At 40.9% G+C, this 19,824-nt stretch overlaps 1 protein-coding gene across 1 annotated transcript in view; it reads left to right on the forward strand.

Annotated features, from left to right (window-relative positions):
- Positions 1–7,388, forward strand: part of PUDP (pseudouridine 5'-phosphatase) — a 365,717-nt gene extending 358,329 nt beyond the window's left edge. The window contains exon 4 of the mRNA XM_089652896.1: positions 7,093–7,388. Within this exon, the coding sequence (XP_089509022.1) occupies positions 7,093–7,269 (177 nt within the window). The 3' untranslated portion in view covers positions 7,270–7,388. The remainder of the gene's footprint in view (positions 1–7,092) is intronic.
- The last annotated feature ends 12,436 nt before the right edge of the window (positions 7,389–19,824 follow it).

Consider the following 19,824-nt stretch of genomic DNA (forward strand, 5'->3'; position numbering starts at 1 on the left):
AGGAAACAAGTTGTGACTGACCCCCCGCCCCAAGAGAAATCTTTACATGTTCTCCTGCTTTGGAACATAAAGATTGAGATACCTCTTGAACCTCAATTGCCAAAAAGACAATGCTCTATACGTGTCCAGCCAGCGTTGTCTGTGTTGAGAAAACATGGACAGAAAATTTGAAAATTTGTAAGACACAAAAGATTAGGAAGAGATCACAGTAAAATTTAATGTTTGAGACCATCCATTTCCATATTTTGGGGATATCCATGTTCTGCTTTCTATATTGCATTGTGCAATCAGCCAGTTTTTGTTTTTGGATCCCTAATGTGACTGGCGTCCATTCTTTTTACACTCAGAGAAAAGAACCAAACCTGAGATTGAAGAAGCTTTGGATCTTATTGTCATGTAAGATGGCTTAGGACATCAGTACCAGTAACATTATGAATTGTACTACACATGCTACATTCTGCTCTTATGCATTTAGACATATGTCTAATTATTAAAACAGTTCTCACTCTCCCAGTGACCTGGTTCCAGGTTATGGAGGGAAATATCACTTGAGATTAAAAAAAAGATAAGCATGCCAGAGCATGGGCAAACGGATGAAGCACTAGCAGAAAGGATTTTAGGAAGTTCACTAATCACTAATATCAAATTTAAGTTATTGTACATTGTATTAAGGCAACATTCTCTTGGGGTATATTAGTATAAAAAAAAAATGAAGTAGCACATTGACGTTAAGTTTTATATTGCTGTGTGGATTTTCAGAATAAAATCAAATGGATTTGATCCTCTGTGAATGAATGAACGAGCTGTAGGTTTGTAGGTGCCATTTATTTATTGTATACCCATTCTCTCTTCTTTTTACATGCACAAAATATCCAAGGCTTGCATTGTTGTTCCACTCACATAAAAGGTCCACGCAGTGTAGTGCTCTCTAAAATATTTCTTGCAAAAATTACCTGCATGACATCATTGTATTAACCTTTCCATGCAAGAATGGTTTTGCACTGCATCTACTTGTTAAGCATTATGTACAGGAGTATACATGCGGAGTATTGATTTCTTACAGAAAAACCACCACTTCCCAGTTTCCTCTGTTTATTTAATCTTGGCTATTTTCTTAGCAAGTCCATACACATTTTAAATATTTTAAAGACTATTTGATTAAGCCCAAAATTTAATTAAGATATTAATAGGTTTGTACCTTGGATATAGAGTTTGATCTCATTGACCAGTAGGAGTTTTGTCATATGGAGTCTGTACGGTGCTGTGTAAAATAGGCAGGGGATGAACATGATGGGAAAAAAAATTAAATGTAAATCTGCATGATTATTATTCTCTGCAGATTAGAATTCAGAAAACATGTTTGTTCTGCTTTCTTGGTTTTAAATTCCACTTTTGTGTGTTTTGGCTGTTTTTTTTATTAACTACAAGACACGGTTGGTAAATAGCTTCTAAATAAACACATTTAATAAGCCATATTGAGAGACATACTGTATGTTGTATTGTAAAGATGGGTATTACTAGACATGTTTGAAAAGTTTAGTGCTGTTCAGGAGCTAAAGTTAGTGAAAAGTGTGGAATACTGTATATTTACAAATTGCAGGGTATCTTCTTGGGAATAATACTCAGCTATTTAAACTGAGTTTATGACCAACATTTTAGACATGTTAGCTAAGAACACAGAGGCCACTGACAGGCTTTCTTACCCTCTTCTCCATAGCCCACCAGTGAGTTCTCCAAGGCTGCAGTTGCTTTTCCACAGTCAGCCAAGGATGAGAAGGATTGTACCCCATCCGTATTTGAGGAGTTGCAATCTGACATTACTCCAAAACTAAAAGATACCATCTCATTCCTTTTAGTTGCTGCCTACATGTTCCTAGATTTGGAGCTGCCTGCATCACCTACACCTAAAGTGACTAGCCTGGATTCAATAAAAAAGCCCTTAACCAGATAAAACTTTCTCAGTGTATTTTCTATAGCATCAAATCTTGTTTAATGATTGGCCCAGCAATACCCTAGAGGAGGGTTTTTTAAGAATTGTTCTTAACATGAATCTGACTGTCCTTGTTATGGACCTAACCATATTTAATCTCTTCCTAACAGTATTGCACATATATGTGATGGCAGGGCAAGTGAGCCTTAATGACAAGCCACTGCATATATGTGTTGTTGTATGTCTCTGCGGCACGCTGCATTGACACCACCAGAACTATGACCAAGTTGTCACCCCACAGCTCACAATGATGTCAACAACATGCAGCCAACCACAGTGTGGCATGATCAGGAGCTCTGCCTACCAACTCTAGGCATCACAGCTAATTTTAAACACTATCTCTTGCTGGTGTAAAGGGGTTAAAGTGTTTGTAAAAACATAAAACCCAGTAAACCTGAGCCGCAGAGAATGCACTAAGATAAAAACATTCAGCCTCTAGAACCACTTTAAAGAGCCAGTGGATAAAAGACTAGAAGCCTTTTCTAAGGCTCTACTTCTTCTCACAGGTCCTGCCCTGCAATCTGCCATTGCAAACCTGTTTATTTGCCAGACCTTAGCTGTCTGGTCCAAGAGTATTCCTTTGGGATCCCATATCTATCCTGACAATATCTCTCTGTCTTACAGCAAATGGAGATCAAGCGTATGTCCTTACTCTATTGTGTTGATGGGGTAGAGGATATTATATGCCTCATATCCAGAATGGGCCTCCTTCAAATGCATATGCAAAGAAACCTCTGTCTCAGATTTGGTTTGAAGCATCATTGCAAGAAATGTCTCTTGAGTATGCCCTTATATGGGTAATTCTTCTTTGGCGAGTTCCTAGGGGGAAGAGTACCCTTTTTCCCCAAGAAAGAAAGCAAAATAATCACCTAGAAAACCCTCTCCACTTGAGGGTTGAGGGTTTGGCCTGTAAACTGCATCAAAGTGGTTGTCCCTGCTTTAGTGTCAGGGCATCCCCATAGTTTCATATCTGGATAATCTTCATAATCAACTCAGACACTGTCAGCCAATGGCCAATGGGCAGACTCAACAAAGATTCAGGTGGATCTTCAATCTCCAGAAATCAGGAATTTAATTGCTTGGAATTTCTGGGCCTGGTCTTAGACACAGACCTGTCTAAGGTTTTCTCCCCACTGGACAAGCTTTCATGTTCAAGCTTTGCAGTCCAGGAGCCAACCAACCCTCTGTGTTTGAATGAAAGTCTTCTGCCTAATGGTGTCTTCTTTAGAGGTGTTCCATGTGCCCAATTTAATGCCAGATCATTGTAACTCAAAAGTCTGGCAGTGTGGGACAAGAAGGTGCAGTATCTGGATTGTCACTTATGCCATTTGTCCTGACGAAGCTGTGGTATGCCTATATGAAAAAACACATTGATGTCATAGGGTTTTACATCTGATGTCATATTGTCCCCACCATTGGCAGTCCCTAAGATTGATGGACCGGTAACACGGTTGGTATGAGAGGTGGAACTAGAGAGCACAAGGAAGCGATGCTTGCAGACCTTGCAGGCTGGGATGGATGACATAGCCTGATATTGCTGGAGCATTACAAAGTGGTAAGATGAAAAGGAGTGCCGACTTGGACATATGACAGCTTTAAGCTGCCTTACCAACCTAATGTTGAATTTTCTTACATTCAGTGGCCAGCTCTAAAGGTTTCACTACAGTTATCCTCTGCTTTTTCGCTGCTCCAAGCTACTTTATAGACTGAGTGCTGGGTTGTTATATATAGTATAAGATTACAAAGCTGAGTGTTCTTGAGCATTCTTGATGGGGAATCACCCGCTATATGGAATATGATCCAGCAAACACAAATTCTCCTGCACTTGGGGATGGACTCGATGCAGGCTACAACCACATTAAGAATGTGCTGGAACATGCACACCTTGCTGCCTCCAAATAGACCGGGGGGAATCCAAATATACTGAATGAGGAAAGAAAAAACAGAGGGCGCACAGGCCTAGTGCATTACCATAAAAAATGTTTAATAAAAAATAAAGTATGTGTTGTACTCACAAATGACAATATAGTCAAGGCACATCATAAAGAATAGCTGGGTCAACACCGCGCTGAGTAACAGTCCACAATAGGGAGTGTAGACATCCAATAGGCTGATGCATTTCGAGGACTTCCCTCTTCCTCAGAGCCAACTGACCAAATGTCTGCTCCCTCTTTTATATGCTCACTACTAGTTGAACCAAAGGTCACATGGGCCGTCCTGGACACTCCCCTATGCAGGTGGAGGAGTCACATGGGCAATTGACATAGTATAAGTAAACACAAAAGATCTATAAAAAATATATATGTATAAATAAAACCATTGAAACTAGTGACAATCATAAAATCATATGAACCATAAGAAGTGTGCAAATGAAAAATAAATAAGTAGAAAGTTACACATATATACATCATTAATCACAAGGAGAGCAATAAAGGCAAATACAAATATTCCGTACCACAACACTTTCGGGAGGCACACAGTGGTGATACATCAGGCATGAAAGTATTTGAGATTGAATCCATCACAGGAGATTCAGGTGGTGGAAGAACATTCCAGAGATTATGCAAGAGGGAGACCTATTGGATCTTCACTCTGGGTTCCCTCTCACCCACTGGGCTTAATGAAGATCTTGAGATACATGGGGTCATTCACTGACCCCCCGTTATGCATAGGTACCTTCTGCTGAGCTGTACATGTTCCCTAGAGTCCTACTCTCATCCTTTTTGTCTCTCTCCCAAACCCCCTCCCCTCCTCGAAACACGTCAGCCTATCGGATGTCTACACTCCCTATTGCGGACTGTTACTCAGCACGGTGTTGACCCAGCTGCTCTTTATGATGTGCCTTGACTATATTGTCGTTCGTGAGTACAACACATACTTAATTTTTTACTAAACATTTTTTATGGTAATGCACTAGGCCTGTGCGCCCTCTGTTTTTTCTTTCCTCATTCAGTATATACGGAATATGATGTATCTAGAAGCAAATTGACTAATATCCTAGCTGTTATTTGATCTATGGCTTTGAGCAGTAAATGGCTTGCTATTGGTCCTTCTAGTTTGTGCTATTTATCAGTAACTCTATATCAGTGTTTTGAACTGTGACTAGTCAATCTACCATCATTTTACTTACGATTATGAGGAGATGTAATACTTAGCATGTATATGTGTATCTACTGTACATTCATTAGTTAGCCATTGACTTTATGGGCACTACAGGTGAAACTCGAAAAATTAGAATATCGTGCAAAAGTTCATTTATTTCAGTAATGCAACTTAAAAGGTGAAACTAATATATGAGATAGACTCATTACATGCAAACCAAGATAGTTCAAGCTGTCATTTGTCATAATTGTGATGATTATGGCTTACAGCTCATGAAAACCCCAATCCACAATCTCAGAAAATTAGAATATTACATGCAATCAATAAAACAAGGATTGTACATAGAACAATATCGGACCTCTGAAAAGTATAAGCATGCATATGTACTCCGTACTTGGTTTGGGCCCCTTTTGCAGCAATTACTGCCTCAATGCGGCATGGCATGAAAGCTATTAGCCTGTGGCACTGCTGAGGTGTTATGGAAGACCAGGATGCTTCAATAGCAGCCTTTAGCTCTTCTGCATTGTTCAGTCTCATGTCTCTCATCTTTCTCTTGGCAATTCCCCATAGATTCTCTATGGGGTTCAGGTCAGGTGAGTTTGCTTGCCAATCAAGCACAGTAATCCCACGGTCATTGAACCAGGTTTTGGTGTTTTTGGCAGTGTGGGCAAGTGCCAAGTTCTGCTGGAAAATGAAGTCAGCATCCCCATAAAGGTCGTCTGCGGAAGGAAGCATGAAGTGCTCCAAAATCTCCTGGCAGATGGCTGCGTTGACCCTGGACTTAATGAAGCACAGTGGACCAACACTAGCAGATGAAATGGCTCCCCAAATCAACACAGACTGTAGAAACTTCACACTGGACTTCAAGCATCTTGCAGTGTGTGCCTCTTCATTCTTCCTCCATACTCTGGGTCCTTGGTTTCCAAATGAGATGCAAAAGCTGCTCTCATCAGAATAGAGGACTTTGGACCACTAAGCAACAGACCAGGTCTTTAGCCCAGGTGAGACGCCTCTGACGTTGTTTGTTGTTCAGGAGTGGCTTGACAAGAGGAATATGACATTTGAAGCCAATGTCCAGGTTCTGTCTGTGTGTGGTGGCTCTTGATGCACTGACTCTAGCCTCAGTTCACTCCTTGTGAAAGTCCCTAACACTTTTGAATGGCCTTTTCCTCCTGACAACCCTCTCCAGGCTGCAGTCATCCCTGCTACTTTTGCACCTTTTTCTTTCACACTTTTCCCTTCCACATAACTTTCTATTAATGTGCTTTGATACAGAACTTTGGGAACATCCAACTTCTTTTGCAATTACCTTTTGAGGCTTTCCCTCCTTATGGAGGGTGTCAATGATGGTTTTCTGCACAACTGTCATGTCAGCAGTCTTTCCCATGATTGTGATTCCTACTGCACCAGACTGAGGGACCATTTAAAGACTCAGGAACCCTTTGCAGGTGTTATGGCTTAATTAGCTGATTAGAGTGGGACACTTTGAGCCTAGAATATTGCACCATTTCACAATATTCTAATTTTCTGAGATTGTGGATTTGGGGTTTTCATGAGCTGTAAGCCATAATCATCACAATTATAACAAATCACGGCTTGAACTATCTTGCTTTGCATGTAATGAGTCTATCTCATATATTAGTTTCACCTTTTAAGTTGCATTACTGAAATAAATGAACTTTTGCAAGATATTCAAATTTTTTGAGTTTCACCTGTATGTCTAAATTCAAGCAACCCAGTGACAAAAGATGCATCAGTTTACTGTTGTCCTGAACTGTGAGCAACTTGGGTTTGGGGTTAATTCATATTCAATCAAACCTGAAGCTCATTCCTAATGAATAGCTTTTAAACCAGAGTCCTGCAGATAACTACCCTTTCTTCATTATTATTGGATGGGGAAATCAAAGTATAGCAATTACTTTTGTACTGTATATCCAGCAAATACATTCCTAAGGAAGTCTCTGTATAATTACACAACTTCTTTTGTCTTTTCATTCTAGTGCCTGGTGTTTGAAGATGCACCAAATGGAGTTGAAGCAGCAGTGAGAGCTGGTATGCAAGTGGTTATGATTCCAGATGAAAATCTGAAAAAAGATTTAACAAAGAAAGCATCTTTAGTGCTCACATCAATGGAGGAATTTAAACCAGAATTATTTGGCTTACCACCTTATGAATAGAAATAGAAGTGTGTGGTAGTTAAAACTATTTCCACAGTTTCCTAAATAAAGTATACTTTAAATATTGAATTCAAGTTTTTAAATTGAAAATAAATAAATATTTGTTCATTCTACAATTATTTTCTTGTTTCTGAAACTGTCATTTTTTACTCAGGTAGTGAGCGCTTACATAGTTGGTAAGGTTGAATAAAGGTACCAGCCCATTTAGTTCAATCTGAGTGTGAGTGGGTGACCACGATTTTCCATATTCCTGTACATTGTGTTTGTAAAAAAAAAAAAATCTTCTAAAAAAAAGTTCTTGATTTTATCTGCTTGCACCACCAACTGTTGAAGGGAGTTCCACATCCTTACCACTCTAACAGTAAAGAGCTTCTTACATAATTTAAGATAAAACCACTTCTCATGCAACTTCATTGTGTGGCCACGTGTCTTTTTTTAGAGATCTTAGAATAAATAGTTTTCTCCCAATGGTAGAGTTACCATTTAAGGATTTGTATATCACAATCATTTTACCTCTTCAGCACCTCTTCCCCAGGGAGAAGAAGTTGAAAGTTTGTAGTCATTACTCATAACTGAGGTCCTCCAGCCCCCTTATTAGCTTTGCTGCTGTTCTCTGGACTCCCTCCCTGTTCAATTGAAAGAATCATTTATAACATTTCAGTATTGAACCTTAAATTAACACAATTCTTTTTTTTTTTTTTTTCATTTTGGATGGAGTGGTGAATCATTGACCCACTGACATTTTTTTTTTTTCAGGGGGGGGTTGTTTGTGTTTTTTGCCATCAGTGTATACTGTATGTCAACTGAAACAGTACTTTACATAGTTGTAGTATTGTTTGTACTTTTTAAGAAGAATGTATAAATTAAAGTAGTTCTTTGGTGTATAAAAAACAGCACTGTTAAAATATACATTATTATTATTATTATTATACAGTATTTATAAAGCGCCAATAGTTCGCTTAGCGCTGTACATTATAAAGGGGGACAGAACATGTGACAGAACAACAACAATACAATGCAAAACCTGAGGGGATCGAGGGCCCTGCTCTTTCAAGCTTACAATCTAGGAGATACATAAAACCAAAGCAAACTTTTTAGTTTCCAATGATTTTTATTGTTTTTTCAAGAAAGTACAAAATCATCCCGCAAACATATGGGATGAGGAAGACACAATTCCAACAGCATACACATCCAGGCACAATGCAGTGTAATAGACAAAGAAAAACACAACTGTAATATTCTTGAGTATTATGAAAAAAAACAATATATTGGAGCATGCCTTCAATATGCTTGATAAAACAAGTCGAGTATATGAGAAGAAGAAACAAACAAACACGGTACTTCTCTGACGTGCCCAAGGAAGGCTATTTTATCCTAATTACGCTCCACATGGTTCTGATGGTGTGCAACAGGTCCTCTTCCTAGACTCCCCTCCTATATCACCTGTTGCTCGCCATGAAGCCAAATAATGTTAGTGTGCATCATATAGTGGGTAATGTAAAGAGATCATCCCCTAAAAAAGGGGAAAACTAGATTAAACCAAAATGAGGAACTAGAAAATAAAAGTGAGGAGAGAGAAGAGAAAGAAAGAAAGAGGAGAAAGGTGCTCCCTTGTCCAAGACTAGGATTAGGTGAACTCTCCGGGTCATAGGGAGTCAGCGAGATATCTGATCCACAAGTCCCAAGTTTTCTCAAAGAGGGCCAATTTGTCATGTAGGATCATTGACAGGCGATCAAAGCAAAACCTTTTTATTATTATTTCTTGATACAATGGTGAATGATTAAAACCCCCAACAGAATTCTGTTTTTGTCCCATTGGGAGCAGGAGGTGAGAGGAAATCTCTAAAACAAAGTAGATGCTTCTTAGTTGCTTCTAGACCAAGTGTCCTTGTTTGAAGACTTCCCCTGTATTCTTTTTGTGGAGAAACTGAAAAATTTAAAATCTGGTGACAATGATCACCAGAACAAATAGAGAGAGTATATGTCCCTAAAAAACACACAGACAGAGGTTGCAATCATGTGCTTACAAAAAACATGTTGAGGTGACTTAGAGATTAGCTCATCACCTTGCTGCTTTTCATTAATTGTCCGATTACACTCTGGGAAGATGGTATATAACAACTTGGAGGAAGTAGGTGCTGGCCATCATTCAATGCAGAATACTTGGAAAAAAGATTATACAGGGGACAGATTCAGATTAAAAATGAGTTTTGCAGTGATTGCTGCTGTTTTTCTGCATCTTTAAATGGGCTTTTTTACACTGGAGATGTGCTTTAAGAACTCAAACTACAACCTAGTAGCAGTAGCCAGCTTGTTTTAGAGTCTCTGGGCATCAAGATACAGATGTTTTGCTGCAAAAGTTTAAGCATCATTAATATAACTATTTAATAATTCTTGATATATTTTGGTTTCAGGGGTTAACTTGGTTAACTTAAGGTAGCCATTCACTAGTGGAATTTCATTTGAATGTTTTCAAGTTAAGAACGTTTGTTTGATCTTCTAATCATTGGTGAGGTCAAATAGGTGTTCAATTTAGATCACAGTAATGGGAAAATTTGAAGGAGCAGGATGGTAAATGTTTTCTCAGTATGAACAAATTTCTAACACCGTATGTAGTTTTTACTCTGAAAACTCCATTAATTCCAAAATCAAATGTTAAAATAAAACAAAATGTTAAAGTATTTATTTTTTACTACATTTGTCAAGTCATTGAATAAACTGAGACTTTTTTCATATGAATGTTCATAAAAAATTTTCATACAAGCATTCTTTTCGAAAATCTGCTAGTGTATAGCCAGCTTTACAGTTAGGCTACGTTTAACATCTGACATATAAAATACAACAGCAATATTTGCTAATGCCCAAAAGCTGCCAGCTAAAAAAGGAACAATATACAGAGTCCTTATGTAATAAAATCAGAAATTGGGTTATTAGTTTACTGGTTAAAGTATACCTAAACCACAATGTTAAATAAGAACAGTAGTGTTGGTGCAAAACCTAAATATATAAAGTATAAATACATTCATGTAATATTATATAATATTACCTCTTCAATACCTCTAATGTTCTATAAAAAATTATTTTTAGTTACATAGAAACAGAAGAGACATGGCAGAAAAAAGACAAAATGGTCCATCATTTCTGCCCCATTATATATAGTGTGTCAGTGTGGTACCCTGCCAGTTTCTAAATGAAGATTATAAACCATGATTATCAACCAGGCAGGTTGAGGGTCTCTAGGGGGGTTGCCTAATGCAGAGAAAACTGGCTTTTCAGTTTCCTCATTGATTTCTAAAGTTCGTGTTGGGACCTGGAGCCTGGAGATTTTTAAGAGACCCAGGTTGGATGAAATCTCCAGTCCAGGGTTTGTGAACAGCCAGCACACTGATTACACAGGTGTGTTCTGGCCTTTTTGCAGAGACCTGACCATGGTTCTGGGCTCCACCCTGCCAGAAAGGAGGTCTATACCCAGGGGTCAGGAGGGCTCCACCTAGTAGAGGTGGGAGCCAGAGAAGCAAGGGACTGTTAGCAATTTGGGACAGTGCTGATGAGAAAATAATCTGTACAAGACAGACGGGAGCCTGAAGTTGAAGGCCAGAGCTGCAGTATTGTATGTATAAATCAGGAGGCTGAATGTCTATTTGATTGCAAGTGTGAAATGCTGAAAATTATGGTTTTGATTTGTGTAACTTTCTTTTAAATAAATTTGGCAAGAATCGCCCTTAATAAAGAAGAAAGTGAGTGGCAATTTCCTTTAATGCTCTACCTTTGATGCTCACAATATACAGTTATGTATTGGTGTGAGCGGTGCTGTTTATGGATCCACCCAAAACAACTTCAATCTCATGATAGTGAAGCACAGGAAACAAGGATTCAGTTAGATCAAGAAAGCAGGGCAGTTTTTTTCCTGATTCAGATTTGTTCCGTTATGACAAGCCTAAGAAGAGAAGTGTATGCAAGCAGCTTCTCATTTTATTTCCTATCCTATGTATATAACTGTCAAAGCTGTGGGAATACCTTAAATCCTAACACCCCATTATACCTCCTTCTTCAGCAAAAGTTGTTGATTTTCAGAAATTCCTATGGGTTTGTTTTGTTCTTTACCAATAATGCATTATCAAATTACCTCTTCAACTAGGAACATGATTATGTTGTACATAACATTAATTTTGCAAGAAGCTGCATGTGTAAAATTAACTTGAAAAAAGTCACTTAAATTATTTAAAAAGTACACTTAGAAATATGTTTTTTTTGTGTGCATAAAATATTTTGCCATTCAATGTACAATATAAAATGTTTACAAAAGGATTCATTTTTTGATGGCGCTGTCACCTCAATGAAGACAAATTTTGTTCTTTTCTTTTTATTCTTGTGATCTCTTTCTTTAATCATAAAACCCTTGCACTTCTGTCATTGTTTGTCATAACAACAAGGCAGTATAAACTATATAAATGCAAATATTATCATATTCAGCCCGTTTTTTGCCTTGTTGTTTTTATCTTATCATGTTTATAGTTTATTCGGGATATTTGATTTGGCTATAAAATATGCACATCTGTACTGAAGAGAAAAACAGATGACTTTAAAGCTGAAGTCCAGGTAAACATCTAAATACACAAATGAAATACACACATGATATGGTACTTGTTTTACCTGCCATTTGTTCTTGAGATTTATGAAGTCCTGCTAGAAGGCACCACCAACCTGGAGACTAGCCTGTGACTGGACAATGAAGGAGAAGTAGCAGACCAACAAGCTAATTTCTCTGTCATACAACTTTATCCTCCTATCCGCTTGTACTTTGTCAGCACACCTGCTTCTCTCTTTCCAAGTCCGAGCTCTGCCATACTGGGACTGAGTCTGATACCAAGACAAATTCAAATACTAGAGATATTGGCCTGGAGTTCAGCTTGATGGCCATCAAAGAAAGACACTGTGCAGGGATGAAGAGATTAATTTATGATTTCTGTACAAGATTTTATCTGTATTCTGTCCCAAAGCAAGGGCAGATCAGGGAAGGTAATGGAAGCCATCAAACCTGTGACTCTAATAATCAATCACTATAATAAAAAAAATTTGCCATTTTTCCATGTATTTATCTTTTTATAATAGTTAAACTAGATGGACTTTTTTCAGCCTCACTATGTAACTATAACACAGAACAAGCCATGATACAAGATAGTTTAAGTATCATACTTCTTATACTATTATCCTGCATATTCGTACACATAATATTTATTATCCTACACAAGCAGAAATTCAAATAGTCCCTATGTCACCAGCAGATCTGGAAAGTTCATGTAGATAACAATAAGTCATAGCAAAACTGATATCGGGTCTACTCCAGAAAATCATATAATTTTGTGACTATTAGGTGCTTATCCAGCCTGGTTACTTGTACTTGATGGTGAGTTGAGTTGCGTATCATCTTGTCATAAATCAGCCAGCCAATGGTAGATAGAGGATATCCTGAAAAAACAAGTTTAAACAGAACCAATCATAAATGCTTAAATGCAATATTCAGTTTTATATCGGTGTACCTACATTGGTTTATTTATGATAGATTTATATTTGTTGCTGTATTTAGCTGTTATACTGTATATGCCGTCCGAACCTAGCACAACTGCTTGACCTCCATTAATGAATACTCTGAAGATGGAATAGCAGTGTGAGATCAGGCAGTAGCTTTCAGACTTTGCTTGAAATGTCATACTCAGAGTAAGTAAAACTAAATAACGAAGAGTTATATATATATATATATATATATATACTCCCATTCACATCCAAACTCCTCGAGCGCTTAGTCTACACTCGCCTAAGCTCTCACCTCAACGACAACAACCTCCTCGATCTGCTACAGTCCTACTTCCTTCCCCTACACTCCACCGAAACTGCCTTACTCAAACTCTCCAACGACCTTCTAACCACCAAAGCTAATGGCCACTATTCAGTGCTCCTACTCCTTGACCTCTCCATGGCCTTCGACACAGTCGACCACCCCCTCCTCCTCAAAAAACTACACTCCGGCCTCAGAGATTCCACTCTCTCCTGGCTCTCATCCTACCTATCACAACGCTTTTTCAGCGTTACCTATAACGTTACCACCTCCCCCTCTCTGTTGGGGTCCCTCAAGGCTCCGTCCTCGGGCCCCTTCTCTTCTCCATCTACACCTCCTCCCTTGGCCAACTCATACACTCTCAGGGCTTCAACTACCACCTCTACGCCGACGACACACAAATCTATCTCTCAACCCCTTGCCTTACCCCCTCAGTCTCCGCTTGAATCACAAACCTACTGAGCGAAATATCAGACTGGATGTCGCTCCACTTCCTTAAACTGAACCTCTCCAAAACCAAGCTCCTAGTCTTCCCCCCAGACCGCACACCATCCCCCATTGACTTCTCCATCACGTCCAACAATGCCACTATCAGGCCCGCCCCGCAGGCCAGAGTACTTGGTGTCATTCTGGACTCCAACCTATCCTTCCAGCCCCAAGTCCAATCATTAACAAACTCATGCAGACTCCACCTCCGCAACATCGCCAAAATACGCACGTTCCTAACCCCAGAAACCACTAAACAGCTCATCCACTCCCTCATCATATCACAACTAGATTACTGCAACTCCCTCCTCACTGGTCTGCCTCGCCACAGACTATCCCCACTTCAGTCGATCCTGAATACGGCAGCCAGTCTCATTCACCTTACCAACCGCTCTGTTTCCGCCACCCCTCTCTGCCAATCCCTCCAATGGCTTCCAATTGCGCAACGGATCAAATTCAAAATCCTAACACTGATGTACAAAGCTGTCCACCATACTGCCCCAAATTACATCACCGACCTACTATCCAAGTACCACCCAACATGCACACTCCGCTCCTCACAAGACCTCCTTCTCTCTAGTTCCCTGGTCTCCTCCTCCCATGCCCGCCTCCAGGATTTCTCCAGGGTGTCACCCATCCTCTGGAACTCCCTGCCCCAACCCATGAGACTATCACCTACTCTCCTCTCCTTTAGGCGTACCCTGAACACCCACCTCTTCAGTGAAGCCTACCCCACCCCCTGCTAATTTGCTGACCTTCTCCACTCTCCCTACCACTCCATCCCCCACATCTATCTCCTCCTGTACCACTATCCCCTCCCTCCTAGATTGTAAGCTCGAAAGAGCAGGGCCCTCGAACCCCTTGTGTATCGCATTGTATTGTTACTGTACTATCGCATGTTCTGTCCCCCTTTGTAATGTACAGCGCTGAGTGAACTGTTGGCGCTTTATAAATACTGTATAATAATACATATATATAATATATATATATATATATAGATATATATATATCTTGGATAGGTATAATCTCAATTGTTTCTCTTAAAGGCCCCCCCAAAAAAATAAAACACTACAAAGTGAAATCATCCACAGATTAATTATACCAGTTTAAGGAATTGTAAATGAACACATAGGCCCTGATTCACTATTGGGCGTCGGCGCATATTTATGGGCTTAAGCCCAATTTTCATGGGCATCCGTCATTTTTTACCCTGCAACCTAATTCACTATTGAGCAGAGCCCATAAGCAGATGCCCAATCTAATTCACAAAAAGACACACGCCCGAAATCAGACTCACAAAACAGACTTGCTAAGAAGCACGTCTAAAACCATGAAAAATCACTGCAGAGACATGTTCACTTAGAAATTTGCTTTGCCAAATATCAGGACTTCACTTTAAACAATATCTGCTATTTCCAAAAAAATTAAGAATGTGTTAAAAATCGTTTTTTTCAAGGAAATCGACACAGTAAAAATCTAGACGCCCGTGCAGTGTCTTTGGCAGATACAACTGAGCATGTGCAGAACACATTTTAGACTTCTGCCATGGGCGTTTGCTTTTTAGCCACTGACTAATAGTGAATCGTACTGTGGATTCCTCTGAGAGCCGGCACTCGCTCGCGTCTATTGTGTTTAATAAACAGCACTCGGCATATCTTCATGTATTCTAATTAGATTTCCTTAGTTCTAGTGATTCTATTTTTGTTTCTTATCCTTTATAATTATTTCTGTAATGATTTTACTTATTTCAAAGGTCTAGATAATATTTATTTTGACAGCTGAATGTAAAAATAAAGGTCCACAATAAAAAAAAAAAAAAAAAAAACAGCGTGGGTCCCCCCTCTCATCCTTACCAAGCCCTTCAGGTCTGGTATGGATATTAAGGGGGAACTCCACGCTGAAATTTAAAAAAAAAACAGCGTGGGTCCCCCTCAATATCCATACCAGACCCTTATCCGAGCATGCAGCCCGGCAGGTCAGGAAAGGGGGGGGACGAGAGAGCGCCCCCCCTCCTGAACCATACCAAGCCACATGCCCTCAACATGGGGGGGTGCTTTGAGGCAGGGGGGGCTCCCCCCCCCCCAAAGCACCTTGTCCCCATGTTGATGAGGACAAGGGCCTCTTCCCCACAACCCTGGCCGGTGGTTGTGGGGGTCTGCGGGCGGGGGGCTTATCAGAATCTGGAAGCCCCCTTTAACAAGGGGGCCCCCAGATCCCGCCCCCCCCCCCCTACGTGAACGAGTCTGCGGTACATGGTCCCGCAGACTCCTTCACAAAAAAAAAAAGTGTGGTGTAAAAAAAACACAGTACAGGGTCTTTGACAAGTCCTTTATTAAAACAATGTCCCCCGAAGTAGATCCAACGTCAATCGCGGCGGCGGCGGCGGCAGGGACCCGAAAAAAGAAAAAAAGGTTCCGCTCCCGTCCGAGGCTTCCAGCCTTGTGAAGAAGAGGCTAGCTGACAGTTCTTATATAGGTATGGGGCGGGGCCAGCCGGGGACATCATCCGAGTGACCCGCCCCATGTCACATGCTTGCTGTTCCCGGCTGGCCCCGCCCCATAGCTATATAAGAAATCTCAGACTGTCTCCTGCATTCAGCTAGTTAGCCTCAGTGGAGAGACAGGGTGACATTTCTCAAATAGGTAATTGGCGGGGATGATGTGCCCGGCTGGCCCCGCCCCATACCTATATAAGAACTGTCAGCTAGCCTCTTCTTCACAAGGCTGGAAGCCTCCGAAGGGAGCGGAACCTTTTTTTTTTTTTTCTTTTTTCGGGTCCCTGCCGCCGCCGCCGTGATTGACGTTGGATCTACTTCGGGGGACATTGTTTTAATAAAGGACTTGTCAAAGACCCTGTACTGTGTTTTTTTTACACCACACTTAGTTTTTTTGTGAATAAGTCTGCGGGACCATGTACCGCAGACTCGTTCACGTAGGGGGGGGCGGGATCTGGGGGCCCCCTTGTTAAAGGGGGCTTCCAGATTCTGATAAGCCCCCCGCCCGCAGACCCCCACAACCACCGGCCAGGGTTGTGGGGAAGAGGCCCTTGTCCTCATCAACATGGGGACAAGGTGCTTTGGGGGGGGAGCCCCCCCTGCCCCAAAGCACCCCCCCATGTTGAGGGCATGTGGCCTGGTATGGTTCAGGAGGGGGGGGGGCGCTCGCTCGTCCCCCCCCCTTTCCTGACCTGCCGGGCTGCATGCTCGGATAAGGGTCTGGTATGGATATTGAGGGGGACCCACGCTGTTTTTTTTTTTAATTTCAGTGTGGAGTTCCCCCTTAATATCCATACCAGACCTGAAGGGCTAGGTAAGGATGAGAGGGGGGGACCCACGCTGTTTTTTTTATTATTTATTTAATTCACGGAAATAATTTGAAAGATCAGCTGTCAGTGGGAAACCCCGATGACAGCTGAAACATTCCTTCTGTCCCTGCAGAGAGCTCCGCTATTATATTTGACATTAAAAAGTATAGAGACTGCAACATTGTATCTATTTGTATCCATTCCGGATATAGATGTTTTTATTCGGATACAAATAGATACAATGTTGCAACCTTTATACTTTTTAATGTCAAATATAATAGCGCAGCTCTCTGCAGGGACAGAAGTAATTACTTTGCTATTATATTTGCAGGCCGTAGACGGGGGGAAAATCGAACAATTTTTTTACCATTGGTGGTAACGTCGGCCCATTGAACAACCAAATTTTTTTTTTTTTTTTTAAAACGGTCAGTTTTCGCCCCATCTATGGCCTGCATTTTTCTTTTTCTTATTCTTTTTTTTATTCTTCTTTTTCTTGCAGGTCATGGCTCATGTGCAGATTTTTTATCTGTTAAAAGATCAGCCAATTTGCCGATCATTGCAGCTTAAATCGGCCGATCTGCAAAATCGGCCAATTTTTATCCAAATTTACCAATTAAAAAAAGTTGCAAAATCCCCAAAAATGGCTGACCAATTAACCCACTAACGGGCCGAAAATCAGCCGATTTTTTTTGCGGACGATTTTAGACCCATGTAAAGCAGGCCATAGATGGGTCTAAAATCGGCCGATTTTTCTGCCGAAAAAAAAATCGAACGATTTTCGGGCCGTTAGTGGGTTAATTGGTCAGCTGTTTTTCGGGATTTTGGCACATTTTTTTTTATCAGTAAATTTGGAACAAAAAATTTTTAACTTTACTGGTAAACAAAATATGCTAAAATCCCAAGAAATGGCCGACCAATTATCCCAATAACGGAAGAGGCCCTTGTCCCCATTAACATGGGGACAAGGTGCTTTGGGGGGGAGCCCCCCTTCCCCAAAGCACCCCCCCATGTTGAGGGCATGTGGCCTGGTATAGTTCAGGAGGGGGGGGGGGGCGCTCGCTCGTCCCCCCCCCCTTTCCTGACCTGCCGGGCTGCATGCTCGGATAAGGGTCTGGTATGGATTTTGGGGGGATCCCCAAGCTGTTTTTTTTTTATTTCAGTGTGGAGTTCCCCCTTAATATCCATACCAGATCTGAAGGGCTTGGTACGGATGTGAGGGGGGACCCCATGCTTTTTTTTTTTTTGTGCATTCAGCTGTCAGTGGAGAACCCCGCTGACAGTTGAAACATTAACACATGGCTGTCGCTCCTACAATCCCGCATGAGTTATGTTATCAACTCATGCAGCATTTTAGTAGCGAAAACCAATGCAGCGCTCATGTTTCAGCTGTCGGCGGAGTTCCCCACTGACAGTTGATGTAAAAGTATTGCAGGGAATTATAAACAATTTGTAAAAAACCCGGCGTGGGGTCCCCCCTCTCATCCATAATAAGCCCTTCGGGTCTCGTATGGATGTTAAGGGGTAACTCCACGCTGAAATTAAATAAAAAACAGCATGGGGTACCCCCCAAAATCCATAACAGATACTTATCTGAGCATGCAGCCCAGCAGGTCAGGAAAGGGGGGGGGGACAAGCGAGCGCCTCCCCCCCCTCCTGAACCATACCAGGCCACATGCCCATACCAAATTATTCAAACATTTGTAAACAGACCAATTAACTGAAATGGTTTGGCATTTGTACCCCAAATATGACGTTCCCTGAGGCATTGGTAAACCGAGGTACGCCTGTATTAGTATTGCAATCCTTTGTATTGGGATACATAGAACCAACATACATCTGAATTGGCAACATAGCACAACATTTGTGTCACATTGGAGATAGCTGGTAGTTATACTGACCTTGCCCAGGGACCTAAGATTGATTCACAGCACAGAAATACAGGCTGGATTAGCAATGTAGCTCCGTGGATTAGTGGTTAGCACTACTGCCTCACAACTCTCGGGTTGTCGGTTTGAATCCCAACCCCGGTGAGGAAGGAGCATGATCTCCGTGTGTGGCTGTCTTCAAATAGATGTTCTGGCAACATCTTTGCTTTCTGTCTAAATGATCCCTAAAATGTGAATTAGAATGAGGCCTTGTCTGTTGAAACACCTTCAAAGCTGCACCTTATGTGAATGTCATACAATGGGATAAGAGCCTGGAGCACTAATAGATTTGATAATGATGGTTTACACTCCATCCACTTTTGTGAAGGATTTGGCAAGCAAAGAGCTGACAGAGAGAGGCAAAGTCTGCAAAGTCGCACCCTATTGTATGCTATTAGAGCGACCACATGGGTGTGTTTCAAACATTGATTTCTATAGTACATATAGTATATGTATATAGTATGTAGTATATAGTAGTACATGTACTACTTTAGTGGCAATTTGCATAGAGATCTGTGTCAGATGTCTTGAAAATTGCATTGAAATGGTCAACTTTACTGTAAGTCGCAGGATTTGTAAATCAGCTTTGCCCAGAGTGTAATGTTTGGTGAAGTTTGATTTCTGGAGTGTTTTGCAAATTGATGGGAAATTCACCATACTAGTCAAATCGATTTGTCATTTTCAGTATTGCATACAAGATGTGGTCATGTGACTGTCTTAACTCATGCGAGAATCTGGAGGGAATTGTGACCATAGTAGCAATAAAGGTTCCAATTGGGGTTCCCTTTCACATCCCTGCTCAATGTTCTGTTGTATGCTGCACACATACATTTCACTGTATATTTCTTTCTGATTTGTGGGGCCTGTATACCAAGGGTTAATGCAGGTAGGAAGGGGATTCATCAGGTGAAAACACTTTCACTGACCAAATTAAGGTCAGTGGTGGGTGTGGCTTCATTGGGTGTGGGGCCTTGTTTGGCACGCTCCAAATGCAACCTAGCTTAT

The sequence above is a fragment of the Staurois parvus genome, unplaced genomic scaffold (genome assembly GCF_062004578.1).
Source record: "Staurois parvus isolate SC_StPar_1 unplaced genomic scaffold, SC_StPar_1.0 ptg000695l, whole genome shotgun sequence".
Lineage (NCBI taxonomy): Eukaryota > Metazoa > Chordata > Amphibia > Anura > Ranidae > Staurois > Staurois parvus.